Source organism: Bos mutus, chromosome 9 (genome assembly GCF_027580195.1).
Source record: "Bos mutus isolate GX-2022 chromosome 9, NWIPB_WYAK_1.1, whole genome shotgun sequence".
Lineage (NCBI taxonomy): Eukaryota > Metazoa > Chordata > Mammalia > Artiodactyla > Bovidae > Bos > Bos mutus.
In genome coordinates, this window is record NC_091625.1 from 8,727,216 (window position 1) to 8,743,315 (window position 16,100).

The 16,100-nt window shown below is 39.0% G+C and overlaps 1 protein-coding gene across 1 annotated transcript in view; it reads right to left on the bottom strand.

Moving 5' to 3' along the window:
• LMBRD1 (LMBR1 domain containing 1) overlaps window positions 1-16,100 on the bottom strand; it is a 132,045-nt gene that overhangs the window by 42,488 nt on the left and 73,457 nt on the right. Inside the window, exons 8-9 of the mRNA XM_070376170.1 lie at window positions 11,191-11,316; window positions 2,681-2,833 (exon numbers count right to left, since the gene is read on the bottom strand). Coding sequence (XP_070232271.1) covers window positions 2,681-2,833; window positions 11,191-11,316 — 279 coding nt within the window. The remainder of the gene's footprint in view (window positions 1-2,680; window positions 2,834-11,190; window positions 11,317-16,100) is intronic.

Here is a 16,100-nt window from a genome sequence, read left to right on the forward strand (position 1 = left end):
ACTTTGAAGAAATTATGTGTCAAATAAACCAGACATAAAAGGATATATAATTCACTTACATAAGGTACCTACAATAGGAAATTCAGAGAGACAGAAAGCAGGATAGAGGTCATTAGGGGATGTGAGCTGGGCAGGTGAATCAGGAAGGAAGGAGTACAACCTTTAAAGGGTACCATCTTTAAAGGAAGTCAGTGTTGGATACGACATAACCTGGTCAGACCCAACTAGGTCTGAGAAGGCAGAAGATTCGACTTCCAGTGGACCTTAAGCCTCATTATATGCTCATTGTAATACATCAGCTAAACGACACCCTACAAGTGCCACGACAATTCCATAAAAGGTCAACAAGTGAACTCCTGGAAATCCCCGCACCTTCCAAGATGGTTAGAATAATCCTCCCACTCATTAACCTATGAAATTACTCAGCCCATAAAAACCACCCACTCCATATTTCAGGGCCTCTCACCTTCTGAGACACCCCACACTGTCTGAGGAGTATATTTCTCCCAGAACCGTTCTCAGCTTTTAAGACAGACCGAATTCTGGCTATGGAATGTTTATCTCTCTAAATAAATTCACTTCTTATCTATCACTTTGTCTCTCACTCAATTTTTTCTGCTATGAGACATCAAGAACCTGAATTTCATTAAGTCCTGAGACCAGGTGTGTGATCTCAGTTAAAAGACAGTGGGTTCAAGCCCCAATCTGAGCTGTATGGTTTCAGGGGGATGGGGGTGGGGTGGAGGTGAGGAATGGAGAATTAGTTACTGTTGAGTGTTCTGTTAGAGATGATGAAGGTTCTGGAAACGGGCAGTGGTGAGCATTGCACAACACTGTGAATGTATGTCATGCCACATCGACAAATAGTTTAAATGGTGTATTATATGCTATATATGTTTTACCATAAAAAAGTCTGAAAAGATAAGTGATATAACTATGGATATGAATTTATTACTTTCTATATGAATATAAGAGGTCTAAGTATAACAAGAGGTGCATCAGGAGCTTCAGGTTATCTAGGCCAATTAGTTGTATACACTAGAAAAATGTGCATCTGTCAGAGAGCAAGTTTAATCAAGTGAGTAATGTAGACTGCATGCTTAGAAATGTGCTCAGTATTGTATATAAACACTATTTTAAGGACCCATTAACTTATTCTAATTAAACGCTTATTTCTGTAAGACTCTTCAACTCAAAACTAATTTTCTTCCTTGAGTTCCATGGCTAATTTGTAGGCAGGAACAAACACAACATTGTAAAGCAATTTCCCCCAGGTAAAAATCGATTTTTAAAAAAACTGGAAAAAATGAGGTACAAACAAAAAGAAAAATAAGTCCCTTCGCTGTTGACCTGAAACCATCACAACACTGTTAATCTGCTAACCCCCAATATAAAATAAAAGATTCAAAAGAACAAAATGAAAAATGAAGGAATGTATAAATGTCTACATAAAGATTTGTACACAAATGTTCATATCAGCATATAATCATAACAGCCTCAAACTGGAAACAACTTGAATCCCCATTAGCAGGTGAATGGATAAACAAGCTGTGATACAGACACAGCAGAATGATACTCAGCAAGAAAACAGAATGAACTGCTGAAAAGAAATGCGGTGACACGGGTGAACCTCAAAAGCACTGAGCTGAGCCAAGGCCAGACAAAAGTCTGTACCTTCCACGATTCCATAGAACATGTGAAAGTTAACCTCAGTGACAGAAGGACGTCAGCGACTGTTTGGGGCCCGATGCAATGGGCCTGGGAGGACACCCAGCTTTATGCAGCGATGTGGATCTTCTCTAACCACAGCCTACATTTGGTGAAATCATTCTACACACTTTATAAAGCTGTGAAAGTCCCTCTAAACACAGGTACAGTGAAATGGCACAAAGCATTTAAAACAAGGCAGCTGTTAGTGACCAGATTATAAATATCTATAAAGAAGCTAATATATAAACAATTTAAAATTAAGTTAAGGGTGGGCACAGTTTCTTTATACCTTTGGTGGTATGAAAACAATCACCTTGGGAAAACAGACTAGGGTAAGTCTTTAAAAAGAAACTGATTCTAACCGACAAGTTTTAAAATGATATACAGTAGATCTAACTGATTATGTTTTTGAAGAACTCTTTAGAAAAGAAGCTTTTTAGGGTAAGCAGTCAGGTAGTTTCCCCATTTCCTTTTGAATTATGAGAGGAAGACCCGAGTTTGAAGAATTTAAGGCTAGCAAATGATGGTTTAAAAAAAAGGGAAATTAATGGTTTTTCATCTTAATACCTTGTACATATTTTCAGAAACATGCCACCACACAATGAAGCAAATTCTGTTGAAATTTTTAATTTGAATACTGAAATCTATCTGATTGAAAAAGTTCTAATACGGGTCCCAGATCTCCTATAGAAAAGTACAAAGTTGTAAAACTAGAAGCATACTACATTACTTACCTATATTTTAAGTTTCTTCAAGCCTCTAGCACTTACATTACACATGAGTAAATAAAGCTCAGAGAGGTTATGCACCTTACCCAAACTGCCAGGCATCGGAGCTGCAATTTAAAACCAGATGATTTTAACTCTAAAACCCATGCTCCAGGCGCCACACTGCAATGCTTCCACAAGAATCAATCTCTCTGAGGGGTGCTACATAGAGAGACAGCGTAATTCTGTAAAACTCCATTTACCTTCAGGGGACGTAGAGCACCACAGAATTTTGTCCACCAGCTATTTTCAATGAATTCTAAGCGCCTCTCTCTTTTCCGAAGTGTTCGTAACCTTTCTTCAAATTGTTTTAAGGCGCGTCTATCCCTTGCCGGCAAAGGTCGACCATCTTTGCTCTGCAAATAACAGATCAAAATAAAACAGTTTTTTACCATTAAGGTCTTAATAGAGTACACATCAGATTTAGCAGATTCAGACAACAAAAACTTTTTAGGTTGGACTTGACTCCTGAGGCAAATTTACAATCTGAAGGAAAAAAGCAAAACCCAATAACTTCTATGTGAGAATACACATCTCTGAACCAAGGTCAGTGTCAAAATGTGATGAGAACACGTGCACATTTAATGCTAAACTTTTCTTGATCCCTATTTTCCAAATACTCAATATGGTGAAGTTATGTAGAGACATAATATCTTTTTAAACACCCCTTTTATGAGGCACTTTATGTTCTCTGTTTGATCACTCTCCTTCACCTCCAAATTCCTCACCCCATCCCTTCACATACCCAGCCCTATGTTCCTCCTCCCCTTGGTCAGGAGATTGTGTTCCAGCGTTTACCTGGGCTGATGTTCCTCAGTCCCTGACTCAAACACCAGCAGGGGGATGTAGGATTAGGATGTGCTGAGCATAAGATTTTTTTTTCTTTTTAAAAGGCTAATTACTTTACAATATTGTATTGGTTTTGCCATACATCAACATGAATCCGCCACGGGTGTACACGTGTTCCCAATCCTGAACCCCCCTCCCACCTCCCTCCTCATACCATCCCTCTGGGTCATCCCAGTGCACCAGCCCCAAGCTTCCTGTATCCTGCATCGAACCTGGACTGGCAATTCGTTTCTCATATGATTTTATAACAATTGCTAAGAACTGGCACTTTCTTACCCTCCAAGTACATTTGCGAAGGAGTCAGATTTCCTTGGGCTGACCTCTCCGAAAGATAATTCTCCTGTACTTTCATATGATATTGACTGTAACCGTGAGCAGTACCCTTCTGTGGTGTCTCAGGGACACGTTCCCTCGTGAACTCCCCCTGCCCCAAAGTGCCTTCAACCAGGTACAGTAATAAACCACAATAATCAGACAACTGCTAAATACTAAGAAGGTGAAATATACATTTGCTTTTACTGGAAGGACCAAGAAAATGTTTACAAGGGACATTTTTATTACTTTTAAATTTGGGTTGGCACCATATGGCGTGTGGGGTCTTAAGTTTCCTGACCAGGGATGGAACCCTTGTCCTCAGCAGTGAAAGTGCAGAGTCCTAACCACTGGACTGCCAGGAAATTCTCAGCACCATTTTAAAATGTAAAAACATTAGATAATTAGAATGTTAAAGTCCTTTCAAGGTTCAAACAGGATGCTGGGAGAGACAGCACACGGTGGTCTATAACACAGCATGGAGTGCTGTCATGTGAAATAACAGACACATGCAGACAGTGCCCAGATAGCCCTTCATCAAGGGGTGTGCATGGTCACAGTGATCTCCACAGACGCACTGCCACGCTCTTCTGGAACCAGCCGTCTCTTCCTTACTATGCTGTTCCCCAAACTTCAACACACCTAACAATCAACAGGACATTTCATTAAGCACAGGTTTCTAGACCCCACACCAAGAGAATATGACTCAGTCAGGCCTTGGGTGAGGCCTATACTTTGCTTTTCTACCAAATTCCCAGGAGGTCCTGATGCTACTGGTCCAGAAACCATACTCTGCATGGAAAGTGGAAAGTATTAGTCGCTCAGTCCTGTCTGGCTCTTTGCAACCCATGGACTGTAGCCCATCAGGCTCCTCTGTCCATGGGATTCTCCAGGCAAGAAGAGTGGAATGGGTTGTCATTCCCTCCTACAGGGGAGCTTCCTGATCCAGGGATCACATCCAGGTTTCTTGCATTACAGGCAGATTCTTTACTGGCTAAGCCACCAGGGAATTACATGGAATTACAGGGAATTCCATGGGACTATATTTAACTATCTTTACTGCTTTAAGTCAAGTACACTGCTTACTATCAGAGTGCATCCTCAAAGGAACCTTACACAAGACTGTTTTATGAAGACTAGAGGAATGAAACACTTCCCTCCACAGACAGATCCAGACCACGCTTCAGTCATGTGGTACTTCACAATTTTTCTCACAACTGTCATTCTAATATCAAAAGGACACCAACAAGGTAGATTTACTTCACTGCTGGCTTTTGCTGCTGCTGCTGCTAAATCGCTTCAGTCGTGTCCGACTCTGTGCGACCCCGTAGATGGCAGCCCACCAGGCTCCTTCGTCCATGGGATTCTCTAGGCAAGAGTACTGGAGTGGGTTGCCATTGGCTTTCGCTAGTTCAGGGAAAACATATTTTTTAGTAAACTAATGTAGCGATCCACTGAAAAACAAGCTCAACTTATCTGCCTATTTGAGTGAGGGATGGAGCCCGCTCTGTTGTGCCAACAGCAAAAACCACTGTGGGAAGAAATGTGCTCAAACACACACCAGGAAAGGCACCCAGCAGTCAACCAATTATTTCCTTTGGGGAAAAAATGTAGTTACACTGTATATAGGCAAAAAAGCTTCCCTTCCCATGGTCCACCAGTGACCACTCCCTCTTTTGAGGTTACCACTGTCACAGAAACTAACAGAGATCAACATCGGACACAAAATTCTGTGTATATACACGTCCCCCTATGCAAACATACTGATGTTTTACATAATAGCTAACATTTCCTATGCCTAAAGTGATCTGTTCTTTTATGGTTATTCTCCTCAAATCTTCAGAAAACTTTGGGCTGGTAATAGTAATTCTATTCATTTATTCAGTCAGTTCAGTCACTCAGTTATATCTGACCGACTCTTTACGACCCTGTGGACTGCAGCACTCCAGGCTTCCCTGTCCATCACCAACTCTCAGAGCTTGCTCAAACTCATGTCCATCAAGTCGGTGATGCCATCCAACCATCTCATCCTCTGTCGTCCCCTTCTACCCCTGCCTTTAATCTTTCCCAGCATCAAGGTCCTTTCTAAGGAGTCAGTTCTTCGCATTAGGTGTCCAAAGTATTGGAGTTTCAGCTTTAGCATCAGTGCTTCCAATGAATATTCAGGACTGATTGTTCCTTTGTGCTCCACCATCTCCCAGGGTTTGCTCAAATTCATGTCCATTGAGTCAGTGATGCTCTCTAACCATCTTATTCTCTGCTGCCCCCCCTTCTCCTGTTGCCTTCAATCTTTCCCAGCATCAGACTTTTTCCCCAATGAGTCAGATCTTTGCATCAGGTGGCCAAAGTATTGGAGCTTCAGCTTTAGCATCAGTCCTTCCAATGAATATTCAGGACTGATCTCCTTTAGGATTGACTGGTTCATCTCCTTGCAGTCCAAGGGACTCTCAAAAGTCTTCTCCAGTACCACAGATTGAAAGCATCAGTTCTTCAGCGTTCAGCCTTCTTATGGTCCAACTCTCAAATGCATACACAACTACCGGTAAATCATAGTTTTGACTATATGGACCTCTGTTGGCAAAGTGATGTCTCTGCTTCTTAAATATGCTTTCTAAGTTTGTCATAGCTTTCCTTCCAAGGAGCAAGCCTCTTAATTTCATGGCTGTAGTCACCATCTGCAGTAATTTTGGAGCCTGAGAAAATAAAATCTATCACTGCTTCCACATTTTCCCTTCTATTTCCCATGAAGTGATGGGACCAGGTACCAGGATCTTAATTTTTTTAGTTTCAAGCCAACTTTTTCACTCTCCTCTTTCACCTTCATCAACAGGCTCTTTAGTTCCTCTTCACTTTCTGCCATGAGTGGTATTATCTATATATCTGAGGTTGTTCATATTTCTCCCAGCAATCTTGATTCTGGCTTGTGATTCATCCAGCCTGGTATCTTGCATAATGTACTCTGCATATAAGTTAAATAAGCAGGGTGACAATATACAGCCTTGATGGATTCCTTTTCCAATGTTGAACCAGTCAGTTCCATGTCCAGTTCTTTTTTTTGTTTGTTTGTTTGTTTTGTTTTGTTTTTGAGCTACATACTGGCTTCTCAGAGGGCAGTTTGTAACATGGTCTGGTATTTCCATCTCTTTAAGAATTTTCCAGGTTTGTTGTGATCCACACAGTCAAAGGCTTTAGTGTAGACAATGAAGCAGAAGTAGATGTGTTTCTGGAATTCCTTTGCTTTCTCTGTGATCCAATTAATGTTTGCAATTAGATCTCTGGTTCCTCTGCCTTTTCTAAAACCAATAGTATATCTGGAAGTTATGGACTTCATGTACTGTGGAAACCTAGCTTAAAGGATTTTGAGCATTACTTTGCTAGCATGTGAAATGAGACCAACTGTGTGATAGTCTGAACATACTTTGGCTTTGGCCTTCTTTGGGACTGGAATGAAAATTGACCTTTTCCAGCTCTATGGCCACTGCTGAGTCTTCCAAATTTGCTGGCATAGTGAGTGCAGCACTTTCACAGCATCATCTTTTAGGATTTGAAATAGCTCAGTTGGGATTCCATCACCACCACTAGCTTTGTTCACAGTAATGCTCCCTAAGACCCACTTGACTTCACGCTCCAGGATGTCTGATGTTAGGTGAGTGACCACACCACTGTGGTTATCTGGGTCATTAAGACCATTTTAGTACAATTCTGTGTATTCTTGCCACCACTTCTTAATCTCTTCTGCCTCTGTTAGGCCCTTACTGTTTATGTCCTTTATCGTGCCCATCCTTGCATGAAGTGTTCCCTGACATCGTCAATTTTCCTGAAAGTATCTGCAGTCTTTCCCATTCTGTTGTTTTCCTCTCTCATTTTTAACCGTTCGTTTAAGAAGACCTCCTTACCTCTCCTTGCTGCTCTCTGGAACTCTGCATTCAGCTGGGTTTACCTTTCCCTTTCTCCTTTTGCTTCTCTTCTTTTCTCAGCTATTTGTAGGGCTTCCTCAGACAACCACTTTGTCTCCTTGAATTTCTTTTTCTTTGGGATAGTTTTGCTCCCTTCCTCCTGTGCAATGTTATGAATCTCTGTCCATAGTTCTTCAGGTACTCTGTCTACCAGATCTAATCCCTTGAATCCAATCATTTCCTCCACTGTTTAATCATAAGGGATTTGACTGAGGTCATATTTGAATGGCCTAGTGGTCTTCCCTAATTTCTTCAACTTAAGCCTGAATTTTGCATAAGGAGCTCATGATCTGAGCCACAGTTAGCTCCATGTCTTGTTTCTGCTGACTGTATAGAGCTTCTAGCCATCTTTGGCTTCAAAGAATATAATCAGTCTAATTTCAGTATTGACCTTCTGGTGAGGTTCACGTGTAGAGTCATCTCTTCAGTTGTTGGAAAACCATGTTTGCTATGACTGGCATGTTCTCTTGACAAAACTCTGTTGGCCTTTGCCCTGCTTCATTTTGTACTCCAAGGCCAGATTTGCCTGTTATTCCAGGTATCTCTTAATTTTCTACTTTTGCATTCCAGTTCCCAAAGATGAAAATGATATCTTCCTTAGGTGTTAGTTCTAGAAGGTGTTGTAGGTCTTCATAGAAATCAGTCAACTTCAGCTTCTTTAGCTTCAAGGGGGTGGGGCATTGACTTGGATAACTGTGATATCGAATGGTTTGCCTTGGAAAAGAACTGAGATCATTCTGTTGCTTCTGAGATTTCACCCAAGTACTGCATTTTGGACTGTTTTGTTGACTATGAAGGCTACTCTATTTCTTCTAAGGGATTCTTGCCCACAGTAGTAGATACAATGGTCATATGACTTAATTCACCCATTCTAGTCCATTTTAGTTTGCTGATTCCTAAGATGTCCATGTTCAATCTTGCCATCTTTTGCTTCACCACATCCAATTTACCTTGATTCACGGACCTAACATTCCAGGTTTCTATGCAATATTGTTCTTTATAGCATCAGACTTTACTTTCAACACCAGACACATCCACAACTAAGCATCATTTCCGCTTTGGCCCATCCACTTTATTCTTTCTGGAGCTATTCATAGTTGCTCTCCACTCTTCCCCAATAACATACTGGACATCTTCCAATCTGAGGGGCTCATCTTCCAGGATCTTTTCACCTTTGTATACTGTCCATGGGATTCTCCAGGCAAGAATACAGGAATGGTTTGCCACTTCTTCCTTCAGTGGACCACACTTTGTCAGAACTCTACACTGTGACATGTCCATCTTGGGTGGCCCTACACATGCAAGTCCCTTCACTACAACAATGCTGTGATCCACAAACTGGTGCAAACTGTTATGTGAAACTTTAATTATTAAAAAGTACATGTTATGTGTTTGGGCACATGTGACAACATTCAATTTTCTTTAGAAATCTGTGTATTTTATATTCCCACAAACAGTATGCCTATCCCCATATTCTCACATGACAAAGGTAAACTTTTTAAGATTTTCAAAGGATTAAAAAAAAAAATACTGAGTTACTTTAATTTCCAGCCATCCTGGACTTTCATTTTAGCACTGGAAGTTCCATGTTCTGGAAAACTCTTCACAACCCATGCAAAGGGGGATCTTAGTGAACTTCATTACTAATGAGCTGAAAGATCATTTCATATTTTCACTGAGCAGGTTAATTTCTCCTTCAGTATACTGTCTATTGATTTAGGTCTTTTATACATTATTTCTATGTATTGCTTGTCCCTTCTTCTTCTTGACTTACAGATGCTCAGTATATATCACCTATATTGCAGATTATTTCCTCTCAAAATACTGTTAGTTCTTTAAATTCCTTTTGGTGCCACTTTTTTGGGTACATAAATTTAAAAACATAAAAATTTTAAATTCAACAATTTCTTAATTTGCACTTGAGTTCTCAGTCTTGTTTAGAAAATTCCTCTGCACAACAAATTACAATTTTACTTTTATTTTCTCCTAATATTTTCTAAATGAATTCGATTTAAATTCTGAATCTGTTTTATTACATAGTAGGAGGTTTGTGACAGAGAAAGCAATGGCACCCCACTCCAGTACTCTTGCCTGGAAAATCCCATGGATGGAGGAGCCGGTAGGCTGAAGTCCATGAGGTCGCTAAGAGTCAGACATGACTGAGCGACTTCACTTTCACTTTTCACTTTCGTGCATTGGAGAAGGAAATGGCAACCCACTCCAGTGTTCTTGCCTGGAGAATCCCAGGGACGGGGGAGCCTGGTGGGCTGCCGTCTATGGGGTCACACAGAGTCGGACATGATTGAAGTGACTTAGCAGTAACAGGAGGTTTATGAAAATTTCATTTTTTTATCTTTTATACATGATACTGAATTTCCACCTAAACTTATGAGAAACTCTCATCTCTACATTATTGAATCTTCCCAATTAGGAACTGATGAAGTTCTTCATTTATTTCAGTCTTCTATTACATTATTTCAATAAATTTTATAATTTTCACTAAGAAGATTCTGACATTTCTTATTATTTTATAGTTCACAGTTACTGTGAATGAGATCATTTTCTATTACATCCTCCACCTGGTTAATGATCTGTACACATGAACGGGCACCTTGATGAACTTTTATTAGTTCTATTAGTTTGTCAGTTCATTCTTTTAGATTTTTTTGGTAGATAAGATCTTCAAATAACCCAAGTTACTTCCCTTTTCTTCCCTCTTCCTCCCACATTTCTTATCTGACCAAGACCTCCAGGAAGAGGACAGACACTACTGCCTATATGTGCCTTTAACAAAAATATTCCTTTCCTCATTAGGCACCAAGCTCACAGAGGCTTCCATTGCCAAATAGTTTCTTCTCTTCCAATTTGGTAAGACTCTTCTCTAAACGTAGTAACTACAAATTGACTCTAAATAAGGATTCATTGGCATCTATTAAGATGTTTATATTTCTCACTTATTCTCAATATATTAAACTACTTTTATTTTCTAACATATCATCTTTGCATTCCTGGGATAAACCTAGTCTGACAATTATGAAATATTTCCTTACTACAGCATCATTTTTGAATTGCTAATATTTTTACTTATATTGAATTATTTGCCTCTACTTTCACAAGAGAGACCAGTCATATAAACAGTTTTCTTTTTTTGTGTGTCATATTACCATCTGGTTTCTGTATCAGGATTATCATAGTTTAACACAATTATTTAGAAAACTTTCCATTTTTTCCTATGTTCTATAAATAAGATTTACATATTAGTTGAAGGTGATAGAGGAAGAAAAACTAGTACATAAAACCTGAACGTAAGTGATACAGTGCACTCCGATATTGCATATGGCATCAGCACACCTGGGAACTAGCAAAGTAATGGCCATATGTAAGTAGAACTTCTGTGTTTCAGTTGTTACACACAGATAAAAATTCTCAAACTGTCAGCGTCCTACATTTTATAGAAGGTAGTTTTTTAAAGACATGCTGCACAAAAATTCAAACAGTATCAAAATATAGGCTCACTAATGTCTAAGTCACAACAGAAAGCAGCTCAAAGACAAAGTACTTTTATGACCCTCAACGGCAATAAAATACCAACTCACCTTTGATTTAATTGTTTGGATGTGCTGCTCTACTTCTTCAATGTCTTCAGTGTTTTCCAGACGCTCATAAGCAGCGTTTCGCGTGCCTTTAATCAGATTTAAAGGTAACGCCGACATGCCATAGGCCTGAAAGAAACAAAAGCAAGACTAGTGTTAGCAATACTATTTTAAATATATTAATACACAATTTTCAGGTACAATAAATGTCCTTTGAAGTAATAACAAAGAGTAAGCAGTTGTGAGGGGCACAGTCACTGAAGAACAGAGTAAATGGGAGTGAACCGTGACTATGCGGTCTCATGATTCTCCTGTTTATTACATATTTAGTTACACAGAGTTATACTATGTACATTATACTGTATTACTAACTACTCCTAGAATAGATAATATCTACTTCTCAAAGGACAAGTTACCAAATTAATGTAAATATAATACTTTGTCAAAGTAATAAATCATGACTGCAAGCTAATCAGGGGTTAAGATAAGTCTAAATCAGTAAAAACAATTTACAAAATTATTTTCTGTGGAAAAAAACAATTTTATCCAAGTACATGTAGTAAACTCTTAGTAAAATATATTTTAACACACATTTTATTTGATTAGCATACAAATGATCTGTATGTAGTTTATTTGTAAGTTCTAAATACTTATAATCTTTTTGCTAAGTATTTTAATTCCTATAAGAAATTTCAAAATTTTAATCAGCATTAAGAATAAACATTATTTTATACTATCCAATTCTCTACTAGCCAGTCCCAAATATGAAGTTTTATTGTAACTATTAGAAACACTTAATAGCAAATGCCATGTGACCATTATTCAAAATCATTATTGACCTTAAATCCTTAGAAGAAAAACTGACAACCATCATCTCTTTGCTGCGATGATGATCATTCACTCATTGCAGCAACAGGCTCTAAAGTCGATATAAAATTATGCATTTAAATCTTTTACATTTTCTACCTGAGATACTACCAAACTACTTTAGCCAGCAGGGTCATGTTAGGCAGGGTCATGAGACTGAGTTTAAATAATGAATGTGGACAGAAGTGATCAATGCTCTACTTCTTAGGCTTAACCCCAAACTCTAAAATGTTCTGAGTGATCCTGCAGATTTTCTCTCATGCTCTGCTACCTGGTTTTCAACTCCCAGGATGATCTCAAATATGTTTAGTGTCATTCTGAATCATTTTGATATTCTCACTGGGTCTCCTTTAGACATTGATTAAATATTGATTAAATCACAATTCATATATGAAATCATAAATTCTGACATTTCAGGGTTCTTTTTTAATTAAGAGAGAATGCAAACAAAGAATATGATTAAAAGGAATTCAGAAATCACCAGTTCTATCAAGTAAGAGTAACTCTATAGCTTATTGTATTTAGATAAGTAACTAGCTGAAATTATTACCCAATACGCAAATCCTTGCATTTTCTAAAGGAGAAATACTTAAAACCTTGCATTTTAAATATTGTTAAAATATAAGTTAATGTTCTCACGATTTCCAAATCAACCAAAAACAAGAAAAACAAAAAGGAGAGGTTGGGGAAAGGTTCTGTTTGTATTTGAAAAAATACATAATTTGGACATAGTAGAATAATTTTCTTCTAATTAAATTCTTGTCAAGTTTATACTCCTAATGACCTTGGTAAAATATAAAAAGGAAATACATAATAAGGTTTAAATTATTTTTAACAGTAAATTTTATATCCTCAAAACACTGAAAGTGTAAAGAAAAAAGTCTATGGAAAACAAGGTGCCCAGAGATTGCTGTTGTTGTTGTATAGTCACCCAGTCATGTCCGATTTTCTGCAACCCCACGGACTGCAGCATGCCAGGCCTCCCTGTCCTTCACCATCTCCCAGAGATTGCTCAAACTCATGTCTATTGAGTCAGAGATGCCATCCAACCATCTCATCCTCTGTCATTCCCGTCTCCTCCTGCCTTCAAATCTTTCCCAGCACCAGGGTCTTTTCCAATGAGTCATCAGGTGGCCAAAGTATTGGAGCTTCAGCATCAGTCCTTCCACTGAACATTCAGAATTGATTTCCTTTAGGATTGACTGGTTTGATCTCCTTGAGTGTAGTCCACAGAGATTGTTACCATTCCCCTACAGGACTGTCCTATTCCTGTTCTTCTAGTAGCTCCACATTTTTTAAACATTATTGAAAAAAGTAAATACTTTAAGACTTCGATGAGTATTACATGATAACCATTCAGTCATTCTCCAGTCTCACATACCATTTTATCACAAGTCCATATTGCTATTTATAACCAACTGCCAAGGCAAAAAAAACCCAGTTTATGCCCAGGTATATTTCTGTCTTGCCCAATCAGTTTCAAACGAAGCTTATTTTATCCCAATGCTTGCTATTCTGTTTGATGGATCTGGATCTCTAAATATACTAACCTCAGAACTCAAGGAATCTGTACCCTACTCAGTATTAAAATGTGACACCTACTTAGAGTTTACTGTCAAACACAAAGTAATCTAAATTTTCCTAACCAGTTTGCTGGGTCTCCCTCACTACAAATCCATCTTCCAGACTGTTTCTGAAGCAATCTCTCACACTCAAGTTAGATCATGGCATTCCCCTAGCTAACATCCACTGAGACTCTCCAGGACCCATAAGGGTATTTGCACCGGTGGGAGTCCCTGGGATTCTGGGTTGGGGCCATCAGAATCAACAGAGCAGGTCAGAGGGCAGGGAGACGAGGGGTAGGCTGCCACTCCAGCCAGAGTGATGCTACTCCGTTCACCTATTTTTATATGTATCAGAATTTCACGAGTGACTGTTTGACAAAGCAGTGTGCACTTCTTTCTAGTGCGAGGATGATCAGCGTCTAATCCTGGCCTGCAAAAGCTCTTCATGACCCAGCCCTCCCACCCCATCCTCATGCCTCTTGCCCACAGCTCCTCCTCGCTGCAGCTTCGGCCTTCAGCTCTGCCCTGGGGCCACATGCAGAATCTGCAGTGCCTTAGCAAAACGCCTCCCTGCTCACCTCACTTCACTAGCCAAGTCCAATGCCCTTCAGGTCTCAGCTTAATCACACCACATCTGAGAAATGTTCCTTGATTTGTAAATGTGCCTTGCTTATAATTCAATTATAGTGCAGAACACTGGACATGAACATTATTGCTCTGCACATCTGTTTTATCACTAAGTCTGCCAAACTTGTAACTTATCAGAATCACGCAGCAAGTTCGTGACAAGACGGATTTCTCAGCCAAATGAGTAACAACTGCAGTAAACTGTTTGATATGTAAGGACTAGGTCTGTTTTTCTTTTTCCTACCTTTATTCCAAGAGTGAACATAAAATAACTTCTCTAAGAAAATAATACTTAACCAAAAAAATGTTTTAAAGAGTTCTTTATTCACATGAACTCTCTTCCTTACATGGAACTTACACATTTTTTAGAAGAGTTATTGAATTACTATAGCTTACATGGGAGAAGGCAATGGCAACCCACTCCAGTACTCTTGCCTGGAAAACCCCATGGATGGAGGAGCCTGGTGGGCTGCAGTCCATGGGGTCGCTAAGAGTCAGACACGACTGAGTGACTTCACTTTCACTTTCCATTTTCATGCACTGGAGTAATGCAAAAATTTGGGGGAAAAAATGTATGTCCTTCACAACACCCTGTGGTAACATGAGGCCAGAATACAACATCTTTTTGGGAATTACTGTCTGAAGAGAACAAGTAAAAGAGAGCAATTACTATTTTGGTTACCTAGCTTGTTTCTGGATTACATGCTTAAGTTTCAGTGACTAACAGGAAATTTAACTATAATATTTAGATTATGATAAATGACATAACACATTATACAAAGTATTTATTCATTACAACTTTAAGATCCTTAAACAATAATCTTTTGATTTTAACCTCAGATTTCTTTGAAAAACTTGTATGAAGACTATCATTTTTCAGAAGCACAAAACTTTCATTGCTTACTACTGCCCTCTAGTGAAATGCCAGAAAATCAACAAGGCTAAAGAGATTCTATCACTTAAAATGCTTCCAGGTCAGCCATACTTGCCTCTAATATCATTTGTTTCAATTTCCAAAAATAAACCACCATCTGCATTTTAAAACTCAAATGTTTTGAAAGAACATATACAAAATAAAACATTTCTAATATGCTCTTGCCCCATGAAAACACATTTTCCCTGCCATCTCTCTCTACCTTTTGTAGACAATGCTAAGCACTGCCTATAAACTGAACACATGTCCTGAATATACTTATAAAACCTATTATCCAAGGACACGGATGCCGAAACTAGTGAAACAACTCAACATTTATTCAGTAAATATTTCCAGTCTAAGTGTTCACTGATTCTAAAATACATGTATGTGTGTGTGTGTGTGTGTGTATATGTAGTTGGTAGTTCAGTTGCTAAGTCGTGTCCAACTCCTGTGACCCCATGGACTGTAGTGCACCAGGCTCCTCTCCATGGGACTTCCCAGGTAAGCATACTGGAGTGGGTTGCCCCTGCCTTCTCCAGGGGACATTTCCAACCCAGGGACCAAAACAGGGGCTCCTGCACTGGCGGTGGTCTCTTGCATTACAGGCAGATTCTTTACCAGCTGAGCCACCACGGAAGCTGTGTGTGTATTTTTTTTCTCATATTTAACACCAGCAAAATTTGAATGCATCTTATGAACATAGGCAAGGCAGAAGTCATGGCACAGCGGTCATCATCCAGATATTCACAAATTTGGTCATAGCTGGTTAGATTACACTTACTTCTCTGGTAGAGTTACATGCATTTGTGGTACAACTAGTGAGTTAAACTGCCACTTACAACGTCTTATAAGATAGTACTCTGATTTGACATTAAAGGAAAAAGTTAATGTGTAAGGAAACACAGAGCAAAAGAGCAAGCAGTGAAGCAAAACTTTAC